Source organism: Populus nigra, chromosome 16 (genome assembly GCF_951802175.1).
Source record: "Populus nigra chromosome 16, ddPopNigr1.1, whole genome shotgun sequence".
NCBI classification, from domain to species: Eukaryota; Viridiplantae; Streptophyta; class Magnoliopsida; order Malpighiales; family Salicaceae; genus Populus; species Populus nigra.
In genome coordinates, this window is record NC_084867.1 from 6,276,134 (window position 1) to 6,302,425 (window position 26,292).

Here is a 26,292-nt window from a genome sequence, read left to right on the forward strand (position 1 = left end):
ACAACAAATACTTGGCACTTTCATAACCCAACTATATGGTATAACCAACACCTGTGCTATGAAAGGAACTTGATTTGTTGTTAACATAAGTTATCACCATAAATACCTGACAACATTTACAAGTATTAGCATTACTCAAATAAGATAATTAATATAATCATGTTAATAAATTATAATCCGATTAGAACCTCCTTTGTGTGTGGTTTCCAGTTGAATAATAAAAAGAGTTTATATTATACTTATTTGAAATACCATTAGTGGATCCTCTAACCTTGATAATTGTTTTATATTTGTTTAAATCCTTACGTCAATATCTTATCTCAAAGCTCTTTTTAATCATTTTATGTTATTATCTACTTCTTTATTTGTAGTTTATACAAGTAACCTCCCTGTGGTTCGATCATGGTCTTGTCAGGTTATTTATTACTTCGACACTCCTACACTTGGGAGAAGACATCAACTCTTTGATCGTGTCAAAGGTGTTTGTAAGCTCTCTAATGAAGAATTTCCAAAATGGCTCTCTCTCTCTCTCTCTCTCTCTCTCTCTCTCCCCCTTTATTTGTACTGTTCAACGTGAACAGTAGAGAGGAATACTGAAATTCTACAAATTTACAAAAATACCCTTAATGAGTCCATGTGTAAATTTCTGTATTTTTATCTTACCACCGTCCATATTGCAATACTTTTCCAAACTCTAATTGCTTTGAAATTTTTACCGAAGATAAAACAGTAAGTCTACAAATTCTAGAATGATTGATCCTGTAAAACTAGACAATTGAGAGATATGATTGATCCTGTAAAACTAGACAATTGGTGTCTTTTACATCAAAACCCGAATTTCATGCTTTAATTTATTCATTTAGAACATCATGAAATTTTTCCAAAATTTTTACTCATTAAATTCAATAGTACCCTATCCATCACTGATTTATCAAAATAATTCTTTTATCCATTGAGACTCTTCTCTAGTTTCACTAACGTTATGAATTTTAATTCAAAATTCGTAACCCTCATTTCGACTTCTGCCATACCTTAAATTTATTTATGGAGATTATTCTCTCCCTTACATATCACATTTATTATTATTTCTACTATTTATTAATTTCTTTTCATATTGAGTCTCCATTACTCATCGAGGTCTCCTTACTTTGATCTTACATTTATGCAAGGGTTTACAATAGATCTTATGCATAACCTAGGGAAAAGTGATGCCAGAAATGACTCAATTTTGTTGATGAACTTTGTGTCAGCAGTTACTTAATTTTTGTTGACGAATTCTATGTTAGTTGTGACTTAGTTTTGCTGATGAATTCTATGTCAATAGTGATTTAATTTTCGCTAATGAATTATATGTTAGTTATGACTTAGTTTCTCTAAGAAATTATGGGTCAGCAGTGACTTAGTTTTCGTTGACAAATTCTGTATCAGTAGTGACTTAGTTTTGCTGATGAATTATGTGTTAGTTGTGACTTAGTTTCACTGACGAATTTTGGGCAGCAGTGACTTAGTTTTCATTGATGATTTTATGTGCCAAGAATGACTTAGTTTAGCTAACGAATTTTGGGCCAGTAGTGACTTAGTTTTTGTTGATAATTTTCTGTGTCGGTAGTGATTTAGTTTTCACTGACAAATTCTATGTCAGTAGTGACTTAGTTTTTGTTGTGATTTTATGTGTCAACAGTGACTTAGTTTTCATTAACATATTATATGTCAGCTCTGACTTAGTTTTTGTTGATGAATTCTTGGTTGGTAATGACTTAATTTTCAATGATGATTTTTTGTGCCAACAGTGACTTAGTTTCGCTAACGAATTCTGTGTCAGTAGTGACTTAGTTTTCATTGCCGAAATGTCATACCATAAATGATCTAGTTTTTGGTTACAATCTCAGTGTCAACTTGACCTAACCCCACTAAGAGACTCAATAATTAAACCCTAGGATTTTCGTGGGTAACCTACATTTAAAATTAAAAGAATGGTTGGATATGATGACTTTCTTTGTATGATTATATGATATGAGGAACACTCAAATGTGAACATGTGTATTCTTGGAATATGTATGGTATTAGTCTATGAATTGATTGGTGACCATTTGATGTAGTGCGACTAGGATTGAACCTTTGACCGGACGAGGACACCCCATGGAAGGAGCAGGTAGGTGATCTTCATCATTATCCGTATTTATGTTAAACCTTTACAATGGATTTTATACATATTGTTACCACTCCAACATGGTTGTGTGAGATTACTTATGATATAATTGACCAAATAATGTGATTAGCTTTAGCTAATGGTATCCATGATGGATAATCAGGATTGAATAATGTGACTAGCTCCTGCTGATGGTATCCACGATGGATAACTGAGATTGAACAGTGTGATTAGCTTCGGCTAATGGAATCCATAATGGATAACTAAGATTGAACTATGTGATTAGCTTCGGTTAATGACATCAATGATAGGTGATTAGGATTGAATAAAGTGTTTATCTTTGGCTAATAAAACCTAAATCAGATAATCAAAATAGAATATTGATTTTACATTTGGTTTATAGTATTCAGGTTTGCGAATCGAAGTAGACTGGAGAAAGGGTTAACCTCAGACTCTAGATCACAAGTTGAATGACTGAGATGCACATATAAGATTAATATCGGATGCCAAAATCATTAATGACCTTGCTTTATGAAGTTCACAATAAGAATTTATCTATTCAAGTTGATAGTAAATTGTTCAATCATATAATGTTGTTCATTATTATTACTACTATTTCAAGAATCATTCCTTTATTCTTATATTACAATTGAATAGTAATAGGGACGTCACACAACCAAGGCACATAGAACTCTGTTCCACGTGTTTTGTTATAAATTATGTAATCATGTAATTAGGTTATCTGCCATTTTGTATAACAATATATATAATGACTAGGTATTTGTCGATCTGCACTTTTGTAAAAGATTTATAATGAAAACTATCTAGAAATAGGGTTGTGGATTTATAAGTATGAAGACATAATGATATGAATGCATTGCATTGTGTATTTTTTTTTTATTAAGATGTTAAATCATGTGATTATACGAGCATTGTGCCATATCGATTAATGAAACTCTTAGATTTGATCTATAAATACTATTGTGGAAAGTATTAATGGTCGAGATGCTGTATATATAAAAAAAAATAAAAAAAAATTTACCATCATTTTTGGGTCATTTTGAATAAACATCGAATCATGAAATGATATGAAATCTTGTGGTATTACATGTTCTTATAAGCTGAGGTATGAGAAATACCTACAACTAATATATAGATGCTTGTTGAATGACATATGCATTGAACTGACCCGCATGAGAGTTCCACATGGAGAGATCACTTGTGTCTATGGAAAGACTCACATGACAGTTGTGTAATATTTTGATCCTTAGACTTGAGATCACTAAGTTATCTTATATAAAGAGTGTTATATTTTGATCCTTGTACATGTTGTCTTAATCAAGGGTAACAAATAGGCAGTTATTGGGTATAACATGAACTATATAAAGGTATTTAAGTAATCAAGAGATGATTCGTCAACCTAGATGAATTTGAAAAAATGTTTCATTTGTTCTCAAATAGTATTGATTGTAAATCCTTACATAAGATGGAACGAGACTTGAAAAGAGTTTCAAATCTTATTCAAAGAATCGATAACTATGGTATTGAGAACAAAAATAATTTGACAGAGTAGACACACTCTATGTTATAATATCTAAATTAAAACATTATTGATAAAGGGATAATAATCACACTGAAAAACTAATCACTGAAAGATTAAGTCAAACCATTTATGACTTTTCTGATATCTAGGGGATCATAACAGATTATTAGACATTGTACTTGATCTTCAAATATAAAATTAATCAATTGTTGAATTGATAATATATTAATTTATTTAATCTTATTTTATTTAGGATTGTGATTTATATTTGGAAAAACTTATTAGGGAACCTAATGGGTTATACACTTAAGAACCGTTGGTTAGAAATTAAAATTGAATGATTAATGAAGTGTGACTTGATTATAAATAAATTTTAGAAATTGACTAGAGTGTAATTTATACAGAGAATTACAATTCTATATCTATAAAAATCAAGTAGGGACTTGATTGAATAAATTTTTAAAATTAACTTAAAATAATATATGTGATATTATTTAATAGTTAAATTGATATTTTACCATGTATAGAGTTTTAATTTTTTTTTTATATAAATAGAATGCTATGCCTCTTATTTGCTAAGTGAAGTAAGAGGTGAAAAGATTAGTATATAAACACCTAAAACACACAAAAAATAGCTAGTACTCTAAGATATAACAATGTTTTTTTTCTAAAAAGATTTATATTTTTATTATCATGTGCTCAATATCAAAAAAAATTTAAATTTAACATTATCTATGGATTGAGCATAATGTTAATATTCGAACGTAATTTTGATATTAGGTGGTGTGTAATAATATATAAAAAATCGAGATGAGATTTTTTACGACACTTAAACTAAATATTTAACGAAATTTTCCTTTCTCATTTTGCATATTTGTCCAGCCAATGAAAATTAATACGGAAAAAAGGATACTATGACATTATTTAATCATCCAAATTTGATGTTAGAGTTCTCAACCTCGGAAAGGAGTATCAGGGTGAGGAGTTGCCTATACATAAAAATATTCATAATTAACCCTTTATTTTAATTAATTTATTTATTTGAAAGGTATAGTTTTTAATAGTGTGGGGTTCAAACTGTATATTACATTTTGATGATATACCAGAAAAATTAATTTAACCAATGTACTTTATGTTATTATCACATTAAGTAAAGCTATATAAATAAACTTTTCATACAAACCCAATGATTCTTAATTTTTTCATAAAAAACTAATTATTTAAAATTACTATTTATAGATTTACATATGGAAATTTAGTAGGAAAAACATGTTTATAAATTCCGTTACTAACAAACATTATCCATCACTAATTATAACCCAAAATTATCTCTCACAACAAACTTGAATGGAAAAACCTCTCTATAACACCCTCTCAAGAAAAAACCACCAAGCTCTCCTCCTTTCTACCACCACCATCATCGCCATAATGTTCATTGTTCATGTCGTGGATTACATTATTACCATTTTTAGTACAATTATAAGCATTGTTTATAACAAACCTTTTTTTATTTTTATTTTTTAGGGCATGAAATATAATTGTGCTAGCTAGGAACATCAGAATATATTGTTCAACATGACAGAGGCAGCCCTACATGTTGAACAACTGAATCAATTAAAGGAGATATTTGGTCGGTTTGACATGGACTCGGATGGCAGCCTGACCATTTTAGAACTTGCAGCTTTATTAAGGTCACTAGGACTCAAGCCCTCCGGTGACCAAATTCATGTTCTATTAGCCGACATGGATTCTAATGGCAATGGCTCTATAGAATTCGAAGAATTGGTCCATGCCATCTTACCTGATGTAAATGAGGAGGTTCTTGTAAATCAAGAGAAACTTTTGGAGGTATTTCATATATTTGATCGTAACGGTAATGGATACATTAGCGCTGCCGAGCTAGCAGGATCTATGGCCAAAATGGGGCAACCATTAACGTACAAGGAACTAACAGAGATGATAGAGGAGGCAGATACTGACGGTGATGGTGTAATTAGTTTCAATGAATTTGCAACTGTTATGGCAAAATCAGCCGTGGAGTTCTTAGGCATCACTTAGCCAATGACCGTTTGAAGCATGGTATGTTAATTTTGGTGTCAAAATAAGATTATATTAACAGTCAGTTTGTCACCGTCATTTATCATGGTATGTTAATTGACTTGTTTCTAAAGACATTAGTTGTGGGAGATTATTTTTCTGGAATCCATGAAAGTTTTATGGTTAAAAGTTACATATCATAGAGGAAAAAAATGGAACATCCATTATATTGTAGAATAATGAAACCCGTGAATATTTGACTAGGCCTCCATATTATTTCCACGTTATATTTGCTTCAAAATTTTGTTTAAGATACGTGCGTCATCAGAGTAAATATCTAAGTTGTAACTGGTTGTAAGTTTTGAATCTTAGCAAATGCATGCTCAATGCGGCATGTGGCATGAAAAAAAGAGAGAAAAGACACCCTAAAAATGCACCGGCAACCCTTGATCTAAAGCACATATGACAACAATTTTTGTTATGTAGTCATTTTAGCAACTATCAAGATCAAGTTTACACCGGTAAGGCAAAAGGAGTGACCGATGTTGGAAATATTATACTGAAGATATTGCAGAATGTTGAGACCTCTTGAATGCTTTTAGTTAACAGCATATGAGAATTCATGACCTTGCAACTTAAATTCCTCCTCAAGTCCAGGGAGATGCAATAGGTATTCCTACAATATAGCAGTTTGGGGTGACATCCTCCCTTGGTTTAGGCATGGCTGATGTGTGATCGCTGGTGTATATATGTGGCAGGATAATACCATCATTAATGGAATTTTTCTTGAGAGTTCATGGCCATCGATTGCTGAATAGGAGTCTTGTATTTGGAATTAGCTTTATCTAGCAATGATGCATTGGTAGAATTACAATCAGTTTGAAGCAAGGGCATTGAGAAGAATCTGCTGTCCATGTTCTAGCTCTGATGTTTCCGTGAGCCTCAATTCGACAAGGAGGAGCGCAGAGACCAATAAAATTCTGGTGGGATGGCGCTACTAAAATGGGATCTATAAGTTTAGACTGGCCATGGTGGCAGTGTAAATATGTACGTACGTATATGCGGTTGCTTGGATTCATATGGAAATTTTTCTATCAACGTTTTATCAAGCAATGGAAGCATCTAAGAAAGTTTTACCAAATGTGATATTTCATCTTCTCATATGAAACCATGTAATTAAGATCTCGTTAATCAACCTTGTGGATTAAGGGGAGAGGGTAGAAGGAATGCCACTGATATTTCTACAAAACACAAGAATATTCACATTTGATTGATGTATTATTATACATTTCATGAACACAACTACAACTAAAAAATTTGATTTGACCTAACCGCTGCCAAAACATCAGGATTACAGTTTTGGAGCTTATGAAACATTTTTCTCCTAACAGAATATTTGGATGCATGGCCGCTTCTCATCAGGTCACTTGATAATGTCATCTACCAGACATTCTCTTTTATCACGCGGGGCAACCACACTTCTTTTCTCCGCGTTGCATATATATTTACATTCAAAACAACTTACCGTTTTTGCAAAAATCTACAAGAATATTTTGACAATAATCTACGTACACAAATATACCCATCAACTATCCTGATGCTTCCTCTCTTTTAAGTGTTTTGATTTTGCTTCATAACGGGCTGTATACCCTACTGTTGTTGGCCGCAATGACCTTTGCCGTTCCATATTACAGTAATCAGGGTCCTCCGTATGCCCGTCAGTGTATCATCTGATGATACAAGGGGAAAAACCGCATTTGTATGGTCGAGTAAGTAAAATAGGGGAGGAGCGATGATAAATAACAACACAAGCAGTGTGATTAGCCAGTAAGACGGGGCTGGTGCACAGGGCGCTTCAATGAAAACTTTATAGGCAGTTGTTGATAGGTAAGGGTCCAATATTGCTCCGTATACCATGAGGAAAATGAACCAGAATACAATTCCACCCCAGATGAAGAGATGTTGTATGGAGGTGAAATAGTTGATGGATAGTGCCATCAGGCAGTTAACCACCAACACGATGCATGTATACAGAGTGGCACCAAGGATCTTCAAGCCAATTACAATTTCTCCACCTTCGCGAAAGCCATTTACTGTTAGATTTCAATCAGATAAAACTCCATAACCAAATTCTCTTGATTTGAGCCATCAAGCATCACATGTTAGACAAAAGAAAATGCATTGAAACATTAAACATATATTGAGGCAAAAACGGGCAGATACATCCTGGTCAAACACTCCAAGTGCAATCATAGGAAGTGAGTTGAAGAAGACGTTATAAAGAGATAGAAACCAATCATTATATGCTTGTTGGCCTGAGAATGACACATATGCCTCATAAAAGAAGAGAGTGAACCCAAATGCAATGTTTTTGTAAAAGAAGTAGCATATCTGCCAAACAGCAAGAGAATTATGTCAACCATCTCGATTTCATTGGGTGGGGTTGGCATTGATATAGCACTATTAATTTTCAAGCAACAGCATATTCGATAGAACAGAAGAAGCATGTGCTTTTCGTTCGTCTCAACGTTATTCCAAAATTTTAACCAGCTTGACAGATATATAGCAAAAGACCTGGGCATCATCATGCATGAGAAGACATTTTCCAGGGTTCGAGGTAAAGTAAAGGAAGATGCCTCGAAAAAAAGCTTGTGATGTAATATAGAATGACTAAAATAGTACCATTGATGAGACCTCCTGAAACACCGATGTCCATGAACATGTAGCAAGCACTCCAAATATCGGAATTGTGTAATTGTAATATCACTTGACATGACAGCCTGAAATTTTGGGAAGTCAATAAAATGGACAATGGAGAATGCGTTTTGCAAAAGGCATCAACAAATTGGATGCATTGATGAAGCTATTATTAGAACTTACCTGCATTCAGGGCGGAGCAAGTAAAAAAAATCAAGGGGAGCTTAGAAAAAATTCAACATTGGCTCTGGATAATGCAGGGAGGGGCTGGAAAAAAGAGAAGTAGGCCCTCCTTAAAAAAAAAGAAGAAGAAAAAGCAGAGAAGAAGTAGTTAAAATTTTAATTATTTTATACAAGGGAGGTGCTGGAAAAAAGAGAAGTAGGTCCCCTTTAAAAAAAAAATGGAGAAGAAGTAGTTAAAATTTTAATTATTTTATACAAAGGAGGGGCTGAGAAAAAAAGAAGAAGTAGGTCCCCCTTGAAAAATTTCCTTGCAGGGGTCGGGGTCCCTACCAGCCCCCTACCTCCGTCATTGCCTGCATTCCTTCAACTTCACTGATACCATCACTAATATCTACTTCTTGAAGCATTCCAACATTTGCCCCATCAATTCCTAAGGTAAGAAATAAAATTTTAGGCTACCAAGGATGATTTTTAGGAATTTTTTAGGATGTTTGGCGCAATCCTATAGAGGTAACCCTATGTATAGGGTCACTACAAGATTGAGTTTGTTGAGCGTAATCCTATAGAGGTAACCCTATGTATAGGGTCACTACAAGATTGAGTTTGTTGAAGCCTACGTTGAAGTCTCTACATCGTCATCACATAAGCCACATATCTAGTCGTGTGATAGAGATAAAGGCTCAATAGGATGCAGCATAGGTTCTACTTGATAGGTCTCCTCAGTCTGCAGAGTATATGGATGTTGAAAGGGGCCTTACTAGATAGTATGCTCAGTTGTGTAAGGATGAAGAGACTTTTTATAAACAAAGATCTTGGGTTCAATGGCTAAACCTAGTTGATAAAAACACCAAATTCTTTCATAGATCACTACTTCATTGACAGGTTAGGAACAAAATTCATGGTTTGACTGATGAGACAGGAGCTCGAGTGAGAGATCAATAGGATTTGGGTCAATTGGCAATCAAATATTTTCAGGGCTAGTTATCTACCCATTAGGCCACCCCTCTAGCTGATGCCTCCAAGTACTTTTCTAGTCGTATTTCACCTGATATGCTACCTACTCTGGAGACTGTCATTACAATTGATGAGAATATGGAGGCTTTGTTCTCCATACTGAATGACAAAGCACTAGGCCTAGATGGCTATACTTCACTATTTTTCAAAATAAGTTGGGAGATTCTTGGTAGTGATTTTATTGATGCAATGAAGTATTTCTTTGAATTATTTACTCTGCCTAGATGTATTAATGCTACTAAGATAGCTTTGGTGCCAAAAGTAGAGAATTATGTTACTATGAATGATTTTAGGCCTATATCTTATTGTAATGTGATGTATAAGTGCTTATCTAAAGTCATTGTGAGTAGGTTACAGTTGATATTGCCTGATGTTATAAGGCCTTCTCAAACTGCTTTTTTGCCTTAGAGACAAAAATCAAATGTCATTTTGTTGACAAAAAAGCTCATACATAACTATAATTTACCTAATATTATGTCTGGATGTGCTTTGAAAATAGACTTTAGGAAAGCTTTTGATACAGTCAATTGGGAACTCATCCTCTTGGGTTTGAGAACTATTGGAGTCCCTATATCCATGATTAGATGGATTGAGGTCTACATGTCCATTATACATTTCTCAGTGGCTATGAATGAGGAGTTGCATGGGTTTTTTCAGTCAGCCAGGGGTATCCGACATGGTGATTGTTTGTGTTGGCTATTGCGGGCTTGAGGGGGTATTCTTAGAAAGGCTATTATAGATGACTTTGTTATGTTATCAAAGCTAGTGATCAACCTAAAAAAGAGTCATGTTTTCTTATTAGGTGTGGATGATGATTTGAAAGCATCTCTCTTGGATCTCTTGGGTTTTAGGTTAGGCTCCTTATCAGTCAAATACTTGAGGGTCCCTTTGATTACTACCTAGCTGAAACATAGTGACTGCATGGCTTTGGTTGAGTGGATTCTCTCTAAGATCAAGTTGTGGACCTCGATATCTCTTATATATGTTAGTTGTTAGCAACTAATTAAATATGTTCTTTTTAATCTAGGTGTATTGGTCTACTATGTATATCCTTCATTGTTCTATTATTATGAAGATTCAGTGCTTGTTTAGCTACCTTCATCTGGAAAGGTTCATGTATTTCCCCTTCAAGAGCAAAGGTGGTTTGGGCTTCAGTTTGTTATCCTCTGAAGAAGGGTGGGCTTGGGATTAAAAGGGTCAAGACTTGGAATAGACTAGTTATCCTCAAGCATGTTTGGAGGCTACTTTCAGATAATCCATAGTTTGGTCAACTTGGTTGTTTTCTATATTGCCTAGAGGTAGATCATTTTGGCATGTTAAGCTACCTTCAGTATCTTTTTAGTCATAGCAGAAGATTCTTCAAAGTTGATATTGGTGTAGGGTTATGTTTGTCTCTTGCATTGGTGATGACTCTCTGACTTCTCTATAGATAGATTATTAGTTGTCAAATGGACATCGTTTATGTGACCTTTTTCCTTTCAGGAATCTATCATCTACTATATTGTCTTGGGATGCAAAAGTTGCAGACATTATTAAGGATGGTGGTTGGGACTTTCCTTTAGGTAGTCAAGACCTCCAGCAGATATAGGACTGCATTAGATTCCACCCCCGGGTTAGCTATATAGATCACTATGTCTGGACAAGTTATTCTACAGGGAGGTTCACTATTAATTAAGCTTGGGAGGCACTTCAGGATACCAAACCCAAGAATACTATGCACCATCTTCTCTAGTTTCCAAGACATATCCTTTGACACTCCTTCATCTTATGGCTTGCCTCTTTGGGTCATCTACACACTATAGATAAACTACAACCTTTTCAGATCATCACCTCTGCGGCATGTATCTCATATGGTTCAGATGTAAAGACACATGATCATTTGTTTTTTTAGTGCTCCTTCTCAGCTTCAGTATGGAAAAAGATCACAAACATGACTTTTTACATTAGCCTTCTATGTCATGATACCCTTTTCTTTAGTGGGCTTCCCTTCAATTCCATGAAAAGAAGGACTTCATGCATATTCTAGCATGATTGTCACTCTCTGCCACAGTTTACCTCATATAGTATAAGAGGAATACTCATGTCTTCAGCCAACGCTACCGATCACAACATGATATAGTAGAAGAGATCTTTAGCTTGTTGAGATTATGACTTCTAGACATAAAAGCGTGGTACCAGATATTTGCATAGATTAGATCTATATGGTAGTGATTTTTGTATTTATTTATGTTGTTTCATTTTGGTTTGATGTTGTTTATCTTTTTTAGCTTTCTTGTAGTCTATTTGCCCTAATCATATAAGCTTCATGACTTTTGAATCTAGATAACGGAATCATTGTTTTTCTTAGGGTATGCCTATTTGTATCCTTGTTCATATTTTTCCTTATATACATCTTAACTTCTCTAAAAAACAATGTTCCTTACCTTTGCTACTTTAACTCATTTGAGTGAGTTCTTACAAAAATCTACAAAAATCATGTTCTCCTCTTCCAATTTCCATCTTCTTCTCTTTGTTTTTCACAAGCACTCAAGCTCTCTAACTCTCTAAATTTAGTCACTTAATTTGTTTTCTTGGATATAATCCTCATAAGAATACCCCCCCTTTATTTAGCTTTGAAAAAATAAAAAGAGAAAAAAAGGGAGAAAAGTTACTCTCCCTCTTGTTTTCCTTTTGCACTGAACATAGGTTGTCTTTAAAGGAGGAGAAGATAATTTTTTTAATAAAATTACCAAAATGCCTTTATTAATGGCTCATGTGTCATCTTCTTTAATTTACTCGACTGTTAGTACTCTTGCAAAGCCTTCTATCCTTTGATTGACTTGAAATTTTAACCTAGACTAAAACAATATGTCTGGAGATTCCTCACAAAATCTTAGCTCAATCCAACAATCAGATTAAGAGATATGATCGATACCATAAAACTAGACAGTCGGTGTCTTTAACGCCAAAATATGAATTTTCTGCATTAATTTATTTACTTAGAACATTGATTAGTACTTAAAAATGCATTTATATCAAGGTTTTATATCATCATTTTGCACTTGAAGTATCAATAACTCCTTAACTAAAGCATGTTTTATAATAACAAGTCTGATACCATAAGATACTTTTAATTTATGGTAAATGTTCATCTTAAATGCAGGCCTATCACATAAATGAAAGGATTGATTGATGAGTTTAAGTACTGAAATTGAAAGGACAAAGAAAGAGCCAAACTTAGAAAATAGATGCTAGTTCAGTCCAAACTGGAACACTGTTCAGTCATTGGATCATATCTGAAGCTGTAGATCTTGGATTTAGGTCTAATTTATATGGATAGAAATCTAAGACATAGGCCTAAAACTTTAATGGGGAGTCCAAGATTTAAAAAAGACCGTTTTCAAGTCCAAATTGTAGTAACAACGGAGAAGTCTGAATCTGTCCTGCAACCCAGACACTATTTAGTATTCAGCCCATATCTCGAGTTCTAGAAGTCCAAATGACCTCAATTTTTTTTCCTGAAAAGCTGAGACAATGTCCTAGAATTTTCATGATTTAAGTCTATTCAAATTTTGACGTTATCAATGACGTTTTGTTCAGACAAGATAAGGATTGTCATCAAGTCAAGATGTGGCCACCCACTCAACAATTAGTCATCAAATCAATAGTTCCAAATTTTGACCTATAAAAGGAGGCATTTGCCATGCATTTAGGCATTTTAGTTTCATATCAAGATCATACTCTTGCTCTCTCTCTTTTTGTAATGCTTAAGTTTTGTTTATATTAATCTCTTGTTTATACTTTTCATTTCATTTTCTTTCCTTTACTTAGTTAACTTATATCTTATTTATGTTCTTATCTTGTTTATTTATGTTTCTCTTCTTCATTATGTTTAGCTAAGTTTATTATGTCAAGGTGAAAAATTTACACTAATGGTGTAAGAATAAGTATAGTGTAAACTCAACATGGATTTTAATGTTTAATACTAACATGTTTTATATTTGTTATCTTGTTCACTTTTAATACTTTTCTTGTTAAATGGTTAATCTAGATTTATGTTATATAACCCTTGGTACAACAAATACTTGGCACTTTCAGAGCTCAAACCGTATGGTATAACTGACACCTATGCTATGAAAGGAACTTGATTTGTTGTTAACATAAGTTATCACCATAAATACCTAACAATATTTACAAGTATTAGCATTACTCATATAAGATAATTAATATAATCATGTTAATAAATTATAATCCGATTGGAACCTCCTTTGTGTGTGGTTTCCAGTTGAATAATAAAAAGAGTTTATATTATACTTATTTGAAATACCATTAGTGGATCCTCTAACCTTGATAATTGTTTTATATTTGTTTAAATCCTTCCATCAATATCTTATCTCAAAGCTCTTTTTAATTCCTTTTATGTTATTATCTATTTCTTTATTTGTAGTTTATACAGATAACCTCCCTGTGGTTCGATCATGGTCTTGTCGGGTTATTTATTACTTCGACACTCCTACACTTGAGAAAAGACATCAACTCTTTGATCATGTCAAAGGTGTTTGTAAGCTCTCCAATGAAGAATTTTCAGAAATGTGGAAGTTTACCTAGTTTGATAAGTTTATTTGATCGAATTCAGGTGAAAAGAAGAGAGCATATGTTGGGGAAGATGATAGGGATGATAGTGGATTTTTTGCTTGGTAATGCATGCTTGAAAATGGCTAGAAATATTGTAATTTATGGTATTTTTGTAATTAAATGTAGACTATCATCGACTTCTTTTCAAACAAAGCCGACAACTCTTTCTAAGAAAAATAATCCGATGACTCTAGTAGCATTTTAATTATTTTTAACTTTTAAAGGTTTTTTTAGTCTTTATCATAAATATAATGACATTCTTAAAAAAAAAAAAAAAATTTTATTGATTTTTTTGTGTGTGAACTTTTAAGGATATAAAATGCTATTTGCCGTTAAATTACATTATGTGAAGTAAGAAAATATCAAATCTTGAGGTGATCAGTGTACTTTTATCTATTTGTAATATAAAAAAAACTTGACATCAACATAATTTTTTAATTTTAAAAAAACAAATTAGATTTTATCTGGTCGACTAAGTTACAAATACATTTATAAAGTCATCTGAGCTATACCTTGTAAACTTTTACCGAGTTTACTTTGAGACCTATCCTGGCTTTCAAGCCAGGTCTATTAGGTTATGAGAGGTCAACAGAGCAACATGTTAACTCACATAACTAAACTAAGTTACATAAGTTCGTCGAAAAGTTTTTCATACCAAGGCTCGAGTAACTGAGTAGTATAACACTAAAAACATGTAGTTTTAGTTTTTGGAGGAGTGATTTATGCTTTAAAAAAATTATACTTTTAGAAAAAAAAAGCATCATATCTCCAAGTCAAACACACATTAAATAACTTCTTTGAGTTTTATTAATCAATTTAGCTTTTTAAATTCCATTTTGATAAGGAACCGTTGAGAAAGGGTTGTTGTGTGTGCATATTCATCGTGGTGTGGTGGGACTCATCCTAGAAATAGGGGTGATCATTTTCAGTTCGGTTCAGTTTTTATAAAAAAAAATAACCAAACAAAAAGTTTTTTTTTTAAAAAACTGAAACCGAACCGAAACCGGGTCAAACCAACCGGTTTCAGTTCGGTTTGGTTTTTAGGGCAAAAACCGGTTCAAACCGGTTTGGCTCGGTTTTCCGGTTTTGGCTTGGTTTTCTTGGTTTTGGCTCAGTTTTTTCCGATTTTGGCTCGGTTTTTTTCGGTTTCGGTTCGGTTCGATTCGGTTTTTTCAGTTTTTTTCTTATAAAACCGAAACTGAACCGAACTAGCCGGTTTTTTCAAAATTTTAATCGGTTTAATTGGTTTTTTTTCAGTTTGGTTTTTTCAATTATTATTTTCTGATTTTTTCAGTTTAATCGGTTTTTTTACTTACCCTTACCTAGAAGATTTCATGGAGAATAATTAATTTATCAAGAACATCGCGGGCCATGTGAAATAACTTCTAAATACAAAACTTAATTCATGATTCCACTTCATGATCCTTCCCCGCTATTCCTGTATTTTTTTCGTTTATCATAATCAATTTCGTCTTCTTTTATTTTATTCAGCATTTACTAGTAATTCATAAATGTTATGTATAAACAGAGAAGATGGTGGTTTTTTTTATCTTTTTGCATTTTCTTTATCCTCCTCTTTATCTTTTTTATTTTTATTTTTATTTTTTAATTTTATTCTTTAATATTTACTTAATTTTAAATTTATCTTCATAAACTAATTCAATTTACTTTCTATAAAAATATTTCAGTTTCAAATAAATATTCTAATATTTGTTTTGTACTCAATTTTATAAATATTTATTTTTATTATTGTATAATTAAGTAAAAAATAGTTTTAAATACAGTTTTTAAACTTAATAGAATTCATAACCTGAATAACAAATTTTATGGGTTAAGTCGTAAAGTCTAAATCAATACAATATTTCAGCATCTCAATATATATAAAAAATTTATCTTGGTTTTTTTTTAATCAAATCACGCTTTTTCCTAGTCTTTCAAGTTGTGTTGATATCTACCAAGTTTATATGAATCACATGCAACTTACTCATAGTTTAATTTTAAATCTAAATTAAATAAAAAGTGAAGTCAAGAAATTTTAAAATTTACTAACTAAATCAAATTTAATAACAATATTAAATAATTTCATGTAACCTCAACCTTTGTATTATAATGAAATTTTTTTATTCAAGCCGCAAACTTAATGTAATGCTCTAAAGTAGTATAATTTAATGTTTCGTTTGGGAATGCGGTTGAAACCGTGTTCTCTTAAATTTTAAAAAAAAATTCGCTAAAAAATAATTTTTTATGTTTTTAGATTGTTTTAATGTGCTGATCTTAAAAATAATTTTTAAAAATTAAAAAAATTATTTTAATATATTTTTAAATAAAAAATATTTTAAATCATAACCACCATCATAATCCCAAATATGCTCAATCAACCCAAAAAAAAAAGGATTGCTATGATGCAGGTGATAAGGAAAATAGCCTGCACCAAAAGATGATATTATTAAATATATTAAAATAATATATATTTTTTTATTTTTAAAATTTATTTTTAATAATTCAAAATATTTAAATTTAAAATAAGAAATTGAAAAACTCCAATTAAAAATACAGGTTTAAAGACCTTATTTATTTTTGCATTTCAAAAATACTTTCAGAAAAATTAATTTTTTTATTTTTTTCTTTACTTGAAATTAATTTTTTTATATTTTAAATTTATTTTAATATATTAATATGAAAAATAATTTTTAAAATATAAAAAATATTATTTTAATATATTTTTAAATAAAAAATAGTTTAAAAATAATATTTACTAAATTCTCGAACATCTAATATCAATTGAGGTCGTTTGTAAACCGCAATTCTTTCATTGGATGAACACCAGAAACAAAATTAAAAAACATTAAAATTCAGACAAAAAAATATATAAAAAGCAAAGAACAATCCAAGACCTAGTTTACACCAAATGCACGCGTTGAGAACACGCACCAGCAAACCTCGAACGTCCCACAAACAGTCATTTTCTAATGAAAGCAAAACGCGCTTAAGTTAGCGCGTGATACAACGAGAGAGGAAGAGTTTGCGGGTTTGAGCAAATCGTATGCGAGCAGGACCTGGAAGTCTTATCGTGAAGAAGAGAGAAACAGACCGAAATCAAATCATGACCTTAGTTGATGATAAATTCGTCATATATTAACAACACCACCATGTCTCCTCTTCTTCTCCTTCTCTTGATCTCTCACTCGACGACGACGACAACAGTAGTAGTAAATACGTTACTGAATCGGTTGACTCGGTTTCTCCGCCTGTAGTTTCGCGCGATTCTATCTCCGTGTTTTTACTCGGTGAGTTAATTCTCCCTCTCGATTAATTGATATGGTTGTAGATCTGTGGGTTTATGTAATTCTTTGCCTTTTGTTTAGGGTTTGAAGGATTCAGCGATGGAACCGATGGATATAGTTGGTAAATCGAAAGAGGATGCTTCGCTTCCTAAAGGTAATTTCGGAAAAAAACTTTTAAGATTTAATTTTTGCGTATTTTAATTCTAAGTTGTTTGGTCAGTTTTTATTTATATCTTTTGCATTTTTTTTCCTCTTGGCTTGTTAGTTTATTAATTTTTGCAGTTTGGCTAGCTACAGTTTTTTTTTTCAAGTTTTTTTTTAGGAGGTGCTAGATTTAGTTTTTGAAAAAACCGCAGACAAAAAAATAAAATGAGTTTTACCTTAGGTTTTACTTTTGAGAGATTATGAAATGTACGAGTTGAGAAATTCATACACAGAGTGTTGTTAGGGTTAGTTAATGGGTTAGGGTCTCGACATCTGTGATTGTATTTGTGGTTAATTGCTATTGCCTTGCATAGTTTCAGTCATTTTTGAGTGATGTTGGGTCAAGTAGGAATAGCAATGGCCTGGTGCTGTTGTGATTTTAGGAAATTATGTTTGTGGTATCAGCTTAGTGTAGTGCGTTTAACTTGTACGCTTTTGATTGAGGGCTTGCTGGCCTTGTAGTCCTTGAAAGGGTGTTGAATGCACCTTCTCTGATGCCAGTTGTGAATTTTCTTTTACAGCAACTATGACCAAAATTATTAAAGAGATGTTGCCCCCAGATGTTCGTGTTGCCAGAGATGCCCAAGATCTTTTAATTGAGTGTTGTGTAGGTGAGATTTAAGTAATTTTGCATCTTTTATCTAACTTGAATTCTTTGCATATTATCATATTGATTGATTATCTTTTTCTTTGCATTATTACCTCTAGGCAAAACTTTTCTTTGGGAAAATGATTTTATGTATGTGGAGAGAAAGAATGAGCATGGCCCTTTAGTCTATCTGCTGGTACTTTGTTTTATGGGACTTGTATCAGTTAGATCAATTGGAATTTAAATAGGGCAGCTGCATCAGACAATGTCATTGTTCAGTTCATGCACATGATTTTAACAAAAAAAGAAGAAGAAGAAAGGCAGAAAGAAAAGGAAAAGGGAAGGCAAATAGAAAGAGAGGCATGACCTTAGGAGATAAAGCTCCAAATCCAATTAGAAAAAGCTTCATTTGTGAATTACTTATTCTTAGCATAAGATAAAATATTTATCGATAATATTTCTAAATTTCAATTTTGGCTTTTGACTTTGCTATAGTTATCTCCGTGTGACACTTTCCAGAGATGTGCCATTATCAGTTGATTGTTTGGAGCTGTTGCGACAAATCAAATACCTTAACAAAAGCTTTGTGGTCCATTCTAAAAAAAGAAATTAATAAATGTGCTCATAAGGGGGATTGTTTTTGTTTTCTTCTAAAACAATATACCTTCCATACAAATGTTTGCAGCTGCAGCTTGTCTTCAAAAGCTATTTCATGGCTAGAATTTGATTTATTCCAAGATGTGGTTCACCAGATGGTATCGGAACTCTTTCTCTAACAAACCCTATTAAAAGTTTCTTTTACGTTTTTCTAATCTAAATGCTTGTTGGAATGTCATTGGTTGGAATCTGGAAAGGATGTTAGTTTTGGAAATGACACTGTTAATATGTACAAGTTTCCCTCCTTTTGGAAGCTAGCCTTCAAAGATTAAATCAACTTCCTATTACTACGCTATAGGTATGATCCTTGCCAAGAGGCAGAAAGCCATAAATGAAGTTTACCATCTTGAATGGCATCTTTGTATCTTGCCCTTACTTTTGATAAGAGAACCTTTCAGGAAACTGTTGTTAAGATTGGCATACTTAAATATCAGGATAGAAAGGAAAAGGGTTAGTTGCAATATTATTTAAAAAGTTGCCTCTGGCACCATTTATTTTGAAGATAGCACATCCAAGAGAAAACTGTTTTCCTATATAACGTGCTCACCCTTTCATTTCCTTGAATCCTAGTTGTGGCCTGAGATTTTTTAATTTAATATTGGCTATAATATAGGATGCTTAAATTAGAATTTTTAAGATGTGGCCAATTTAGTATCACATGCAAGGGCCATACGTTTATTTGGTTATAAGTTAAGCTTTGTTCAATAGTATTTCATTGGTTGCTGATATAACATTTAAAACTACGTCATTCCATCCACATAAATGTCGAATGTTTTTTCTACTGCCCCTATTTCTTTCTGCATCACTGCATGTTCTTCTCTCACTACCAGACAGTCAATACTTTTTCATATGGTTTTGTGATTTGTGTTTTAACAAATCTCTGAGGAACTTGTTTGTTTGCAGAATTTATAAACCTTGTATCATCAGAGTCCAATGAAGTTTGTAGCAGAGAGGACAAGCGAACAATTGCACCTGAGCATGTACTCAAGGCTTTAGAGGTCTTTGACGATCCAATTTACTCTTAGTGTGGGTTTTTGACAAGCATAATTTCTTGTTCATCTTAGCTGGAACCAACATTTTTTGCTTTATTTTCTTCCAATACTGTTTCGGGATGATCTGCTATACCTTTTCTTTTAATAATTTGAACCTAGGTTTTATTCCCTGCCTCACCCATCCCCAAAAAAAAAAAAAAGGCCAAAAGTGCTTTTCATTTGTACCATCTGCTTTTAATCTCTTATGATTTTCAGAATTATTGGTGATGCTTATCTTTCCGTTACCAGTTCATTCTCTGAGAAGTCTCATAGACCTTTCGATCCATGCATAATCCTCAGAGTTATGTTTAATTAGTAGCTGCTGTTTTGCTGTAAATGCCTCAATGTCAGTCTGTTTCTATTTTCTATTTTTTGAAGCCAATCATGTATTTTTAATGGAATTGATTAACAATCTGCATTTGAAACCATGTGCCTTTTCAAGATCTCCCTGGTTGCCCGCTTGCAATTTTGAACGGGTCTAAGGTTTTGCAATTTTTATTCACAAGTACGATCTGATTGATTATCTGATTCACAGGTTCTTGGGTTTGGAGAGTACATTGAGGAGGTTTATGCTGCATATGAGCAACACAAGCTAGAGACTATGGTAATTTTTATTTTTCCCCATCCTTTTTCATTTTCTGCAAGAAAGATTATTTTTTAAATCAGATCTCTCCACATGAAAAAGCCATGTTTTAAGATAGTCCAGTTGGTTCAGCACCTGCCTTGTTTTTATTTACTTTTGCCACAATGGATTGGTGTCATGAGCTTTATTGAGCCTTCAGGTTTTTGTTTTTGTACATTCGCCGTTTTAGTTTAGTTGCCCGCTTAAAATTGAGCTTTGGGAGCACAAAATGATATATTATCTTTTGTTACAGTTGAGCTTTCAAAGCGCATAATGCAAGTATTGTTTAACAAATCTCGCACTCTCTGTCTCCTTCCTTTTTCCCTTCCAGCATGACTCTTTAAAAGGTGGTAAATGGAGCAATGGAGCGGCAATGACCGAGGAAGAAGCAGCCGCTGCGCAGCAAAGGATGTTTGATGAGGCGCGTGCTAGAATGAATGGTGGGGTCACTGCCCCAAAGCAACCAGAGACTAACCAAAGTTTAAAGAGCTAACCTTAGGGACTTTACTTTCGTGAACCATAGGCAATCATCACCCTCTTCCCTTGGCACGGCTAGAATTATCTTATAGTGTACAAAGTCATTGGCAAGTGCAGTAGTGACTATGTGGATATGCACTTGGATTTGTACTCTTTTTATCGTATGAATCATGTTTATAAGTTAATTAGTGCAAGCTTGTCATTATCATATTTAGTTACCAAATGTATCATTTGCCTTTGCTTTGAGTTGAATTATTTCTTAACTTAAAATAAATTTCAAGTATTGATAATGTATTTTATAATAAAAAAATTTAATCTGATATAGATTAGATTATATATATATATATATATATATATATATATATATATATATATATATATATATTTTAATATTGATATATTGAATTGATTTAGGTTAATTTATTAAATTTTTAATTCGGAGACTAATAACTTTATAAAATAAATTATAAAGGTTAATTTTTAATTAACTAAGATAAAATTAAAAAAATATTAAATTAAAAAAGAAGAACAAAACAAAAATTATTTGAATTAATATAGGTTATTTTTTAAATGACTTAAGATAATTTTATAGAAAACAAATAAATATTATGAAATTAAGTTTAATTTCTAATTAATTTAATATTAAAGATTAAAATTAAAAAAAATTAATTTAAAAAATAAAAATACAATTTAAGTTGACCAATTAATTTACTTGTTGAACTTGCCATTTGGGTTATAACATCCCGAAAATTTCATGATAATTTTAATTTCTTCTACTGTCATTAACGTGTAAAATAAACAATTAATTTTTTATTTGGAGTTTTACTAATACAAAGTCACCCATTCATCCCCCAATTAAATTTTACATTGTATGAATATTGCAACATAGGAGATATTTCTCTTTATTTGTTGCACCATAAGAGCTATTTTTCTTTATTTGTAAGATCGTTATTATATTTCAAACATCTAAGAACTAGATATATAAAATGTCTGATATATATCTTCCCATAATACTAGATGTAAAATCCGATTAAAACTTTTCTCAAGTAAAAAATGAAAATAAAGAATTAATCTAGAAATAAAATGGGTTAAATTAGATAAAAGAAATTTAATTAATATGAGAGGGGTTGATATGAACCAAGTCAAGTTCGAATTTAGCCTTAAAATGTCTGCTGATTAATTTTGCAAGATCAAACATATCTCTTAAATTATACATCGTATCGAAATGAAATTTTATAGGGAGATACTAGACACATGGAACTATATTGTGGTAAATGTTCCGATTACATGGATTTCAAGAACATATTATTTAATAGAGTCGAAGTTACTAGACGAATCTTATCAAATCTTAGGAGAGAATTGGAATGGAAACCAATCTCAAAAAAACCCAAATGAGGGATAAGAACAACCCTTGTCTAGCACCTAAACATCTCACCTCATTTAAGAGAGGGAATAAATGCAAGGTGACCCTTCCTCTTTCCAAAAACCAACTAGCAGCTTGCAACATCCTCCTTTTTCTCAAAGAGAAACCCCATAAACCCAATTGCATGTACCCCTCTTGAACATTAGAGAAGATAGGAGAGTTAAAGAAAAATATAAATGGTTAAAACCATGGAAGGAAGGGGAGTGAAGGAGGCTAACGGGTGTAGCTAGAGAAGGAAGGAAGAAAAACTAAATGTAGAGAGAAAGAAGAAAAAGAACTACATAAGAAATCTACCTAGGACAACCTAAAATCGTGAGGTAAGGAAAGAACACCTCATTACTTGCTTGGAATTTTGGGACAGAAAAGAGAAGAAAACCACAAGGGTTTGGCTAGGGTTCTTACACCTATTACTTGAGGGGACTAGATAGAAAGATTAATGGGGACCTATTCTAGAAACATTGACAAAAAGAAATGGATGAACATGATGAACAAAACCTAGACTAAGGGCTGGCCAAGGAAGTAATGGAAAAGGATGAAATGAAATGATAAAACCTAAAATTTGTGACCTTGGTTAACTCATGGAAACATGCATGAGCTGAGGTAAAAATTCATGTTCATGATAATGTGTGGATTTAGCATGCATGAGTGAAGAGCTATGTGAAAATAAAATGTAAGAATGTGCAAAATTGTGATCTTGTTGAACCCTTAAAATGATATTTAAGCTGAAATAAAATCTATGTTAATGTTAATGCTTTGATTTTGTTATGAGATTGATGAATTTACAAGAATATGGATCAAGTGAATGAAGATATGGATTGTGGCATGTTGTTGTGATTATACTTGTGATAAAAGTGAAAAATGGCTTGTGTAAATTATGGAGAAAATGGACAACAATGTCCTATCAAAGAAAGAGGAAAAACATGAAGGAAACTATGCATGATGAACACATTTAAAATGGCATAAGATGGAATGGAAATAGAACCCTTATGTGCTGTAAAATTGTTACCAATTGTGTTGATGCATTGCCATGATACAATTAAGTGTATATGAATTTATGATTGTGGCAACTCTAAATGTTGGTCTTGAAGTACTAACTAGGAGAGTATTTGGAAAGTGTATATGTTGAGATTTGATTATGTTTTGCTCGATAACGTGTGATAAATTATATGTGGTTGATTATGGTCTATGTTCAATTTGGTTTGGGTGTGTATAAGATAAGGGGAAAGCTGATTAGTACTTAAAAGTGCATTTTTATCAAGGTTTTATATCATCATTTTGCACTTAAAGTATCAATAACTCCTTAACTAAAGCATGTTTTATAATAACATATCTAATTATATAAGATACCTTTAATTTATGGTAAATGTTCATCTTAAATGCAGGCCTATCACATAAATGAAAGAATTGATTGATGAGTTGAAGTAGTGAAATTGAAAGGACAAAAAGATGGCCAAAGAGATGCTGGTGCAGTCCAAACTAGAACACAGTTCGGTAATTGGGTCATATCGGGAGCTGTAGATCTTGGATTTAGGTCCATTTTATATGGATGGAAAGATAAGACATAGGCCTACAACTTTTATGTGGAGCCCAAGATTTAAAAAGGCTGTTTTCAAGTCCAAATTGTAGCAACAACAAAGAAGTCGGAATCTGTCCTGCAGCCCAAACACTGTTCAGTGTTCAGCCCATATCTCAAGTTCTAGAAGTCCAAATGATCTCAAATTTTTATCCTGGAAAGATGAGACAATTTCCTAGAACTTTCATGATTTAAGTTTGTTCAAATTATGACGTCATCAATGATGTTTTTGGCAGACAAGAAGATAAGAATTGTCACCAAGTCAAGAAGTGACCACCCACTCATCAATTAGTCAACAAATCAATAGTTCTGAATTTTGGTCTATAAAAGGAGGCATTTGCCGTGTATTTAGGCATCTTGGTGTTCAGATCAAGATCATGCTCTTGCTTTCTCTCTTTGTATTGCTTATGCTTTGCTTTCATTAATATTAAGTTTATGCCTTTCATTTCCTTTCCTTTACTTAGTTAACTTTTATCTTACTTATGTTCTTATCTTGTTTATTTATGTTTCTTTCTTTCATTATGTCTAGCTAAGTTAATTATGTCAAGGTGAAAAGGTTACACTAATGGTGTAAGGATAAGTATAATATAAACTCAACATGGACTTTAATGTTGGATACTAACATGCTTTATATTTGTTATCCTATTCACTTTTAATACTTTGCTTGTTAAATGGTTAATCTAGATTTATGTTGTATAACACTTGGTACAACAAATACTTGGCACTTTCATAGCCCATACTGTATGGTATAACCGACACCTGAGCTATGAAAGGAACTTGATTTGTTGTTAACATAAGTTATAATCATGAATGCCTGAAAACATTTACAAGTATTAGCATTATTCGAATAAGATAGCTAATGTAATCGTGTTAACAATTTATAATCTGATTGGAACCTCCTTGTGTGTGGTTTCCAATTGAATAATAAGGGTTTATACTATACTTGTTTGAAATACCATTAGTGGATCCTCTAACCTTCACATTTGTTGTTATCATTGTTTAATCCTTACGTTAATCTTTCATCTCAAAGTTCTCATCAACTTCTTCCTCTTCTTCTTCACTATTATTATTATCACTATTATTATTATTATTATTATTGTTACTATTGTTGTAGTATTATTGTTGCTTATAATTTATACAAGTAACCTCCCTGTGGTTCGACCCCGGTCTTGCCGGGTTATTTATTACTTCGACACTCCTGCACTTGGGAAAAGACATCAATCTTTTGGTCGTGTCAAGTTTTTGGCGCCGTTGCCGGGGAGGTAAATTCTTGTACAAATTATAGTATTTATTTTATTTCCTCTTTTCACTTTTCTTGTATCTAACTTTGTTTATTTTTTCTTTTGTTTTCTTCTTCTTTTTATTCTCTTTTTACACGTGCATGAGAGTTTGGTCACGTACATTAAGTGGTAGACTTTGTAGGGTATCCTCATCATTTTCAGAAAATATGGCCGAAGAAGATAATCAATCGCTTCATAATGAGAATAATGAGAATATTCGGGTTAGAACTCTTAGAGACCACATGAATCCCACAAGAACAAGTGCACCCTCATGCATAGTTTTTCCTCCTGATGCATCTCATTTTAATTTTAAGACAGGCATTATTCAACTTTTACCATCTTTTCATGGCTTAGATTTAGAAAATCCATACTTGCATTTAAGGGAATTTGAGGAGGTTTGCAACACATATAATGACTCGAATTGTAGCATGAACACCATTAGATTGAAGCTTTTTTCTTTTTTATTAAAAGATAAAGCTAAAACATGGCTACAAAATTTGAGACCTGGATCCATTCGTGCTTGGGATGAAATGCAACAACAATTTTTAAAGAAGTTTTTTCATCCCACAGAACAAACTCTTTTAAAAGACAAATCATTACTTTCTCTCAAAAACCAGGAGAAACATTTTATCAATGTTGGGATAGGTATCGAGACTTACTTAATACTTGCCCCCATCATGGTTTTGAAACATGGAGATTAGTTTCACATTTTTATGAAGGGTTAACTCCTAGAGATAGGCAAATGGTTGAATTGATGTGCAATGGAACTTTTGAGGATAAAGACCCTAATGAAGCAATGAAGTACTTAGATTTGCTAGCTGAAAATGCACAAAATTGGGACACCACAGGTACTTATGAGGCACCAAGTAAAGCCCAACTTCATACATCTAGTGGGGGTATGTACAACCTTAGGGA

The 26,292-nt window shown here is 32.4% G+C and overlaps 2 protein-coding genes and 1 pseudogene across 2 annotated transcripts; 2 read left to right on the forward strand and 1 right to left on the reverse strand.

Moving 5' to 3' along the window:
* Positions 1 to 5,267: 5,267 nt before the first annotated feature.
* LOC133676046 (probable calcium-binding protein CML15) lies at positions 5,268 to 5,750 on the forward strand. Its single transcript, XM_062097614.1, has one exon. It carries the CDS (start codon positions 5,268 to 5,270, stop codon positions 5,748 to 5,750), a length of 483 nt encoding a protein of 160 aa, XP_061953598.1.
* Positions 5,751 to 7,314: 1,564 nt separating this feature from the next.
* LOC133676047 (phospholipid-transporting ATPase 10-like) lies at positions 7,315 to 10,201 on the reverse strand (annotated as a pseudogene).
* A 7,051-nt stretch (positions 10,202 to 17,252) lies between these two features.
* LOC133675111 (protein Dr1 homolog) lies at positions 17,253 to 21,324 on the forward strand. The gene is made up of 6 exons (XM_062096388.1): positions 17,253 to 17,524; positions 17,603 to 17,675; positions 18,247 to 18,336; positions 19,875 to 19,969; positions 20,538 to 20,606; positions 20,956 to 21,324. Exons 2-6 carry the CDS (start codon positions 17,621 to 17,623, stop codon positions 21,115 to 21,117), a joined length of 471 nt encoding a protein of 156 aa, XP_061952372.1. The 5' UTR covers positions 17,253 to 17,524; positions 17,603 to 17,620; the 3' UTR covers positions 21,118 to 21,324.
* The last annotated feature ends 4,968 nt before the right edge of the window (positions 21,325 to 26,292 follow it).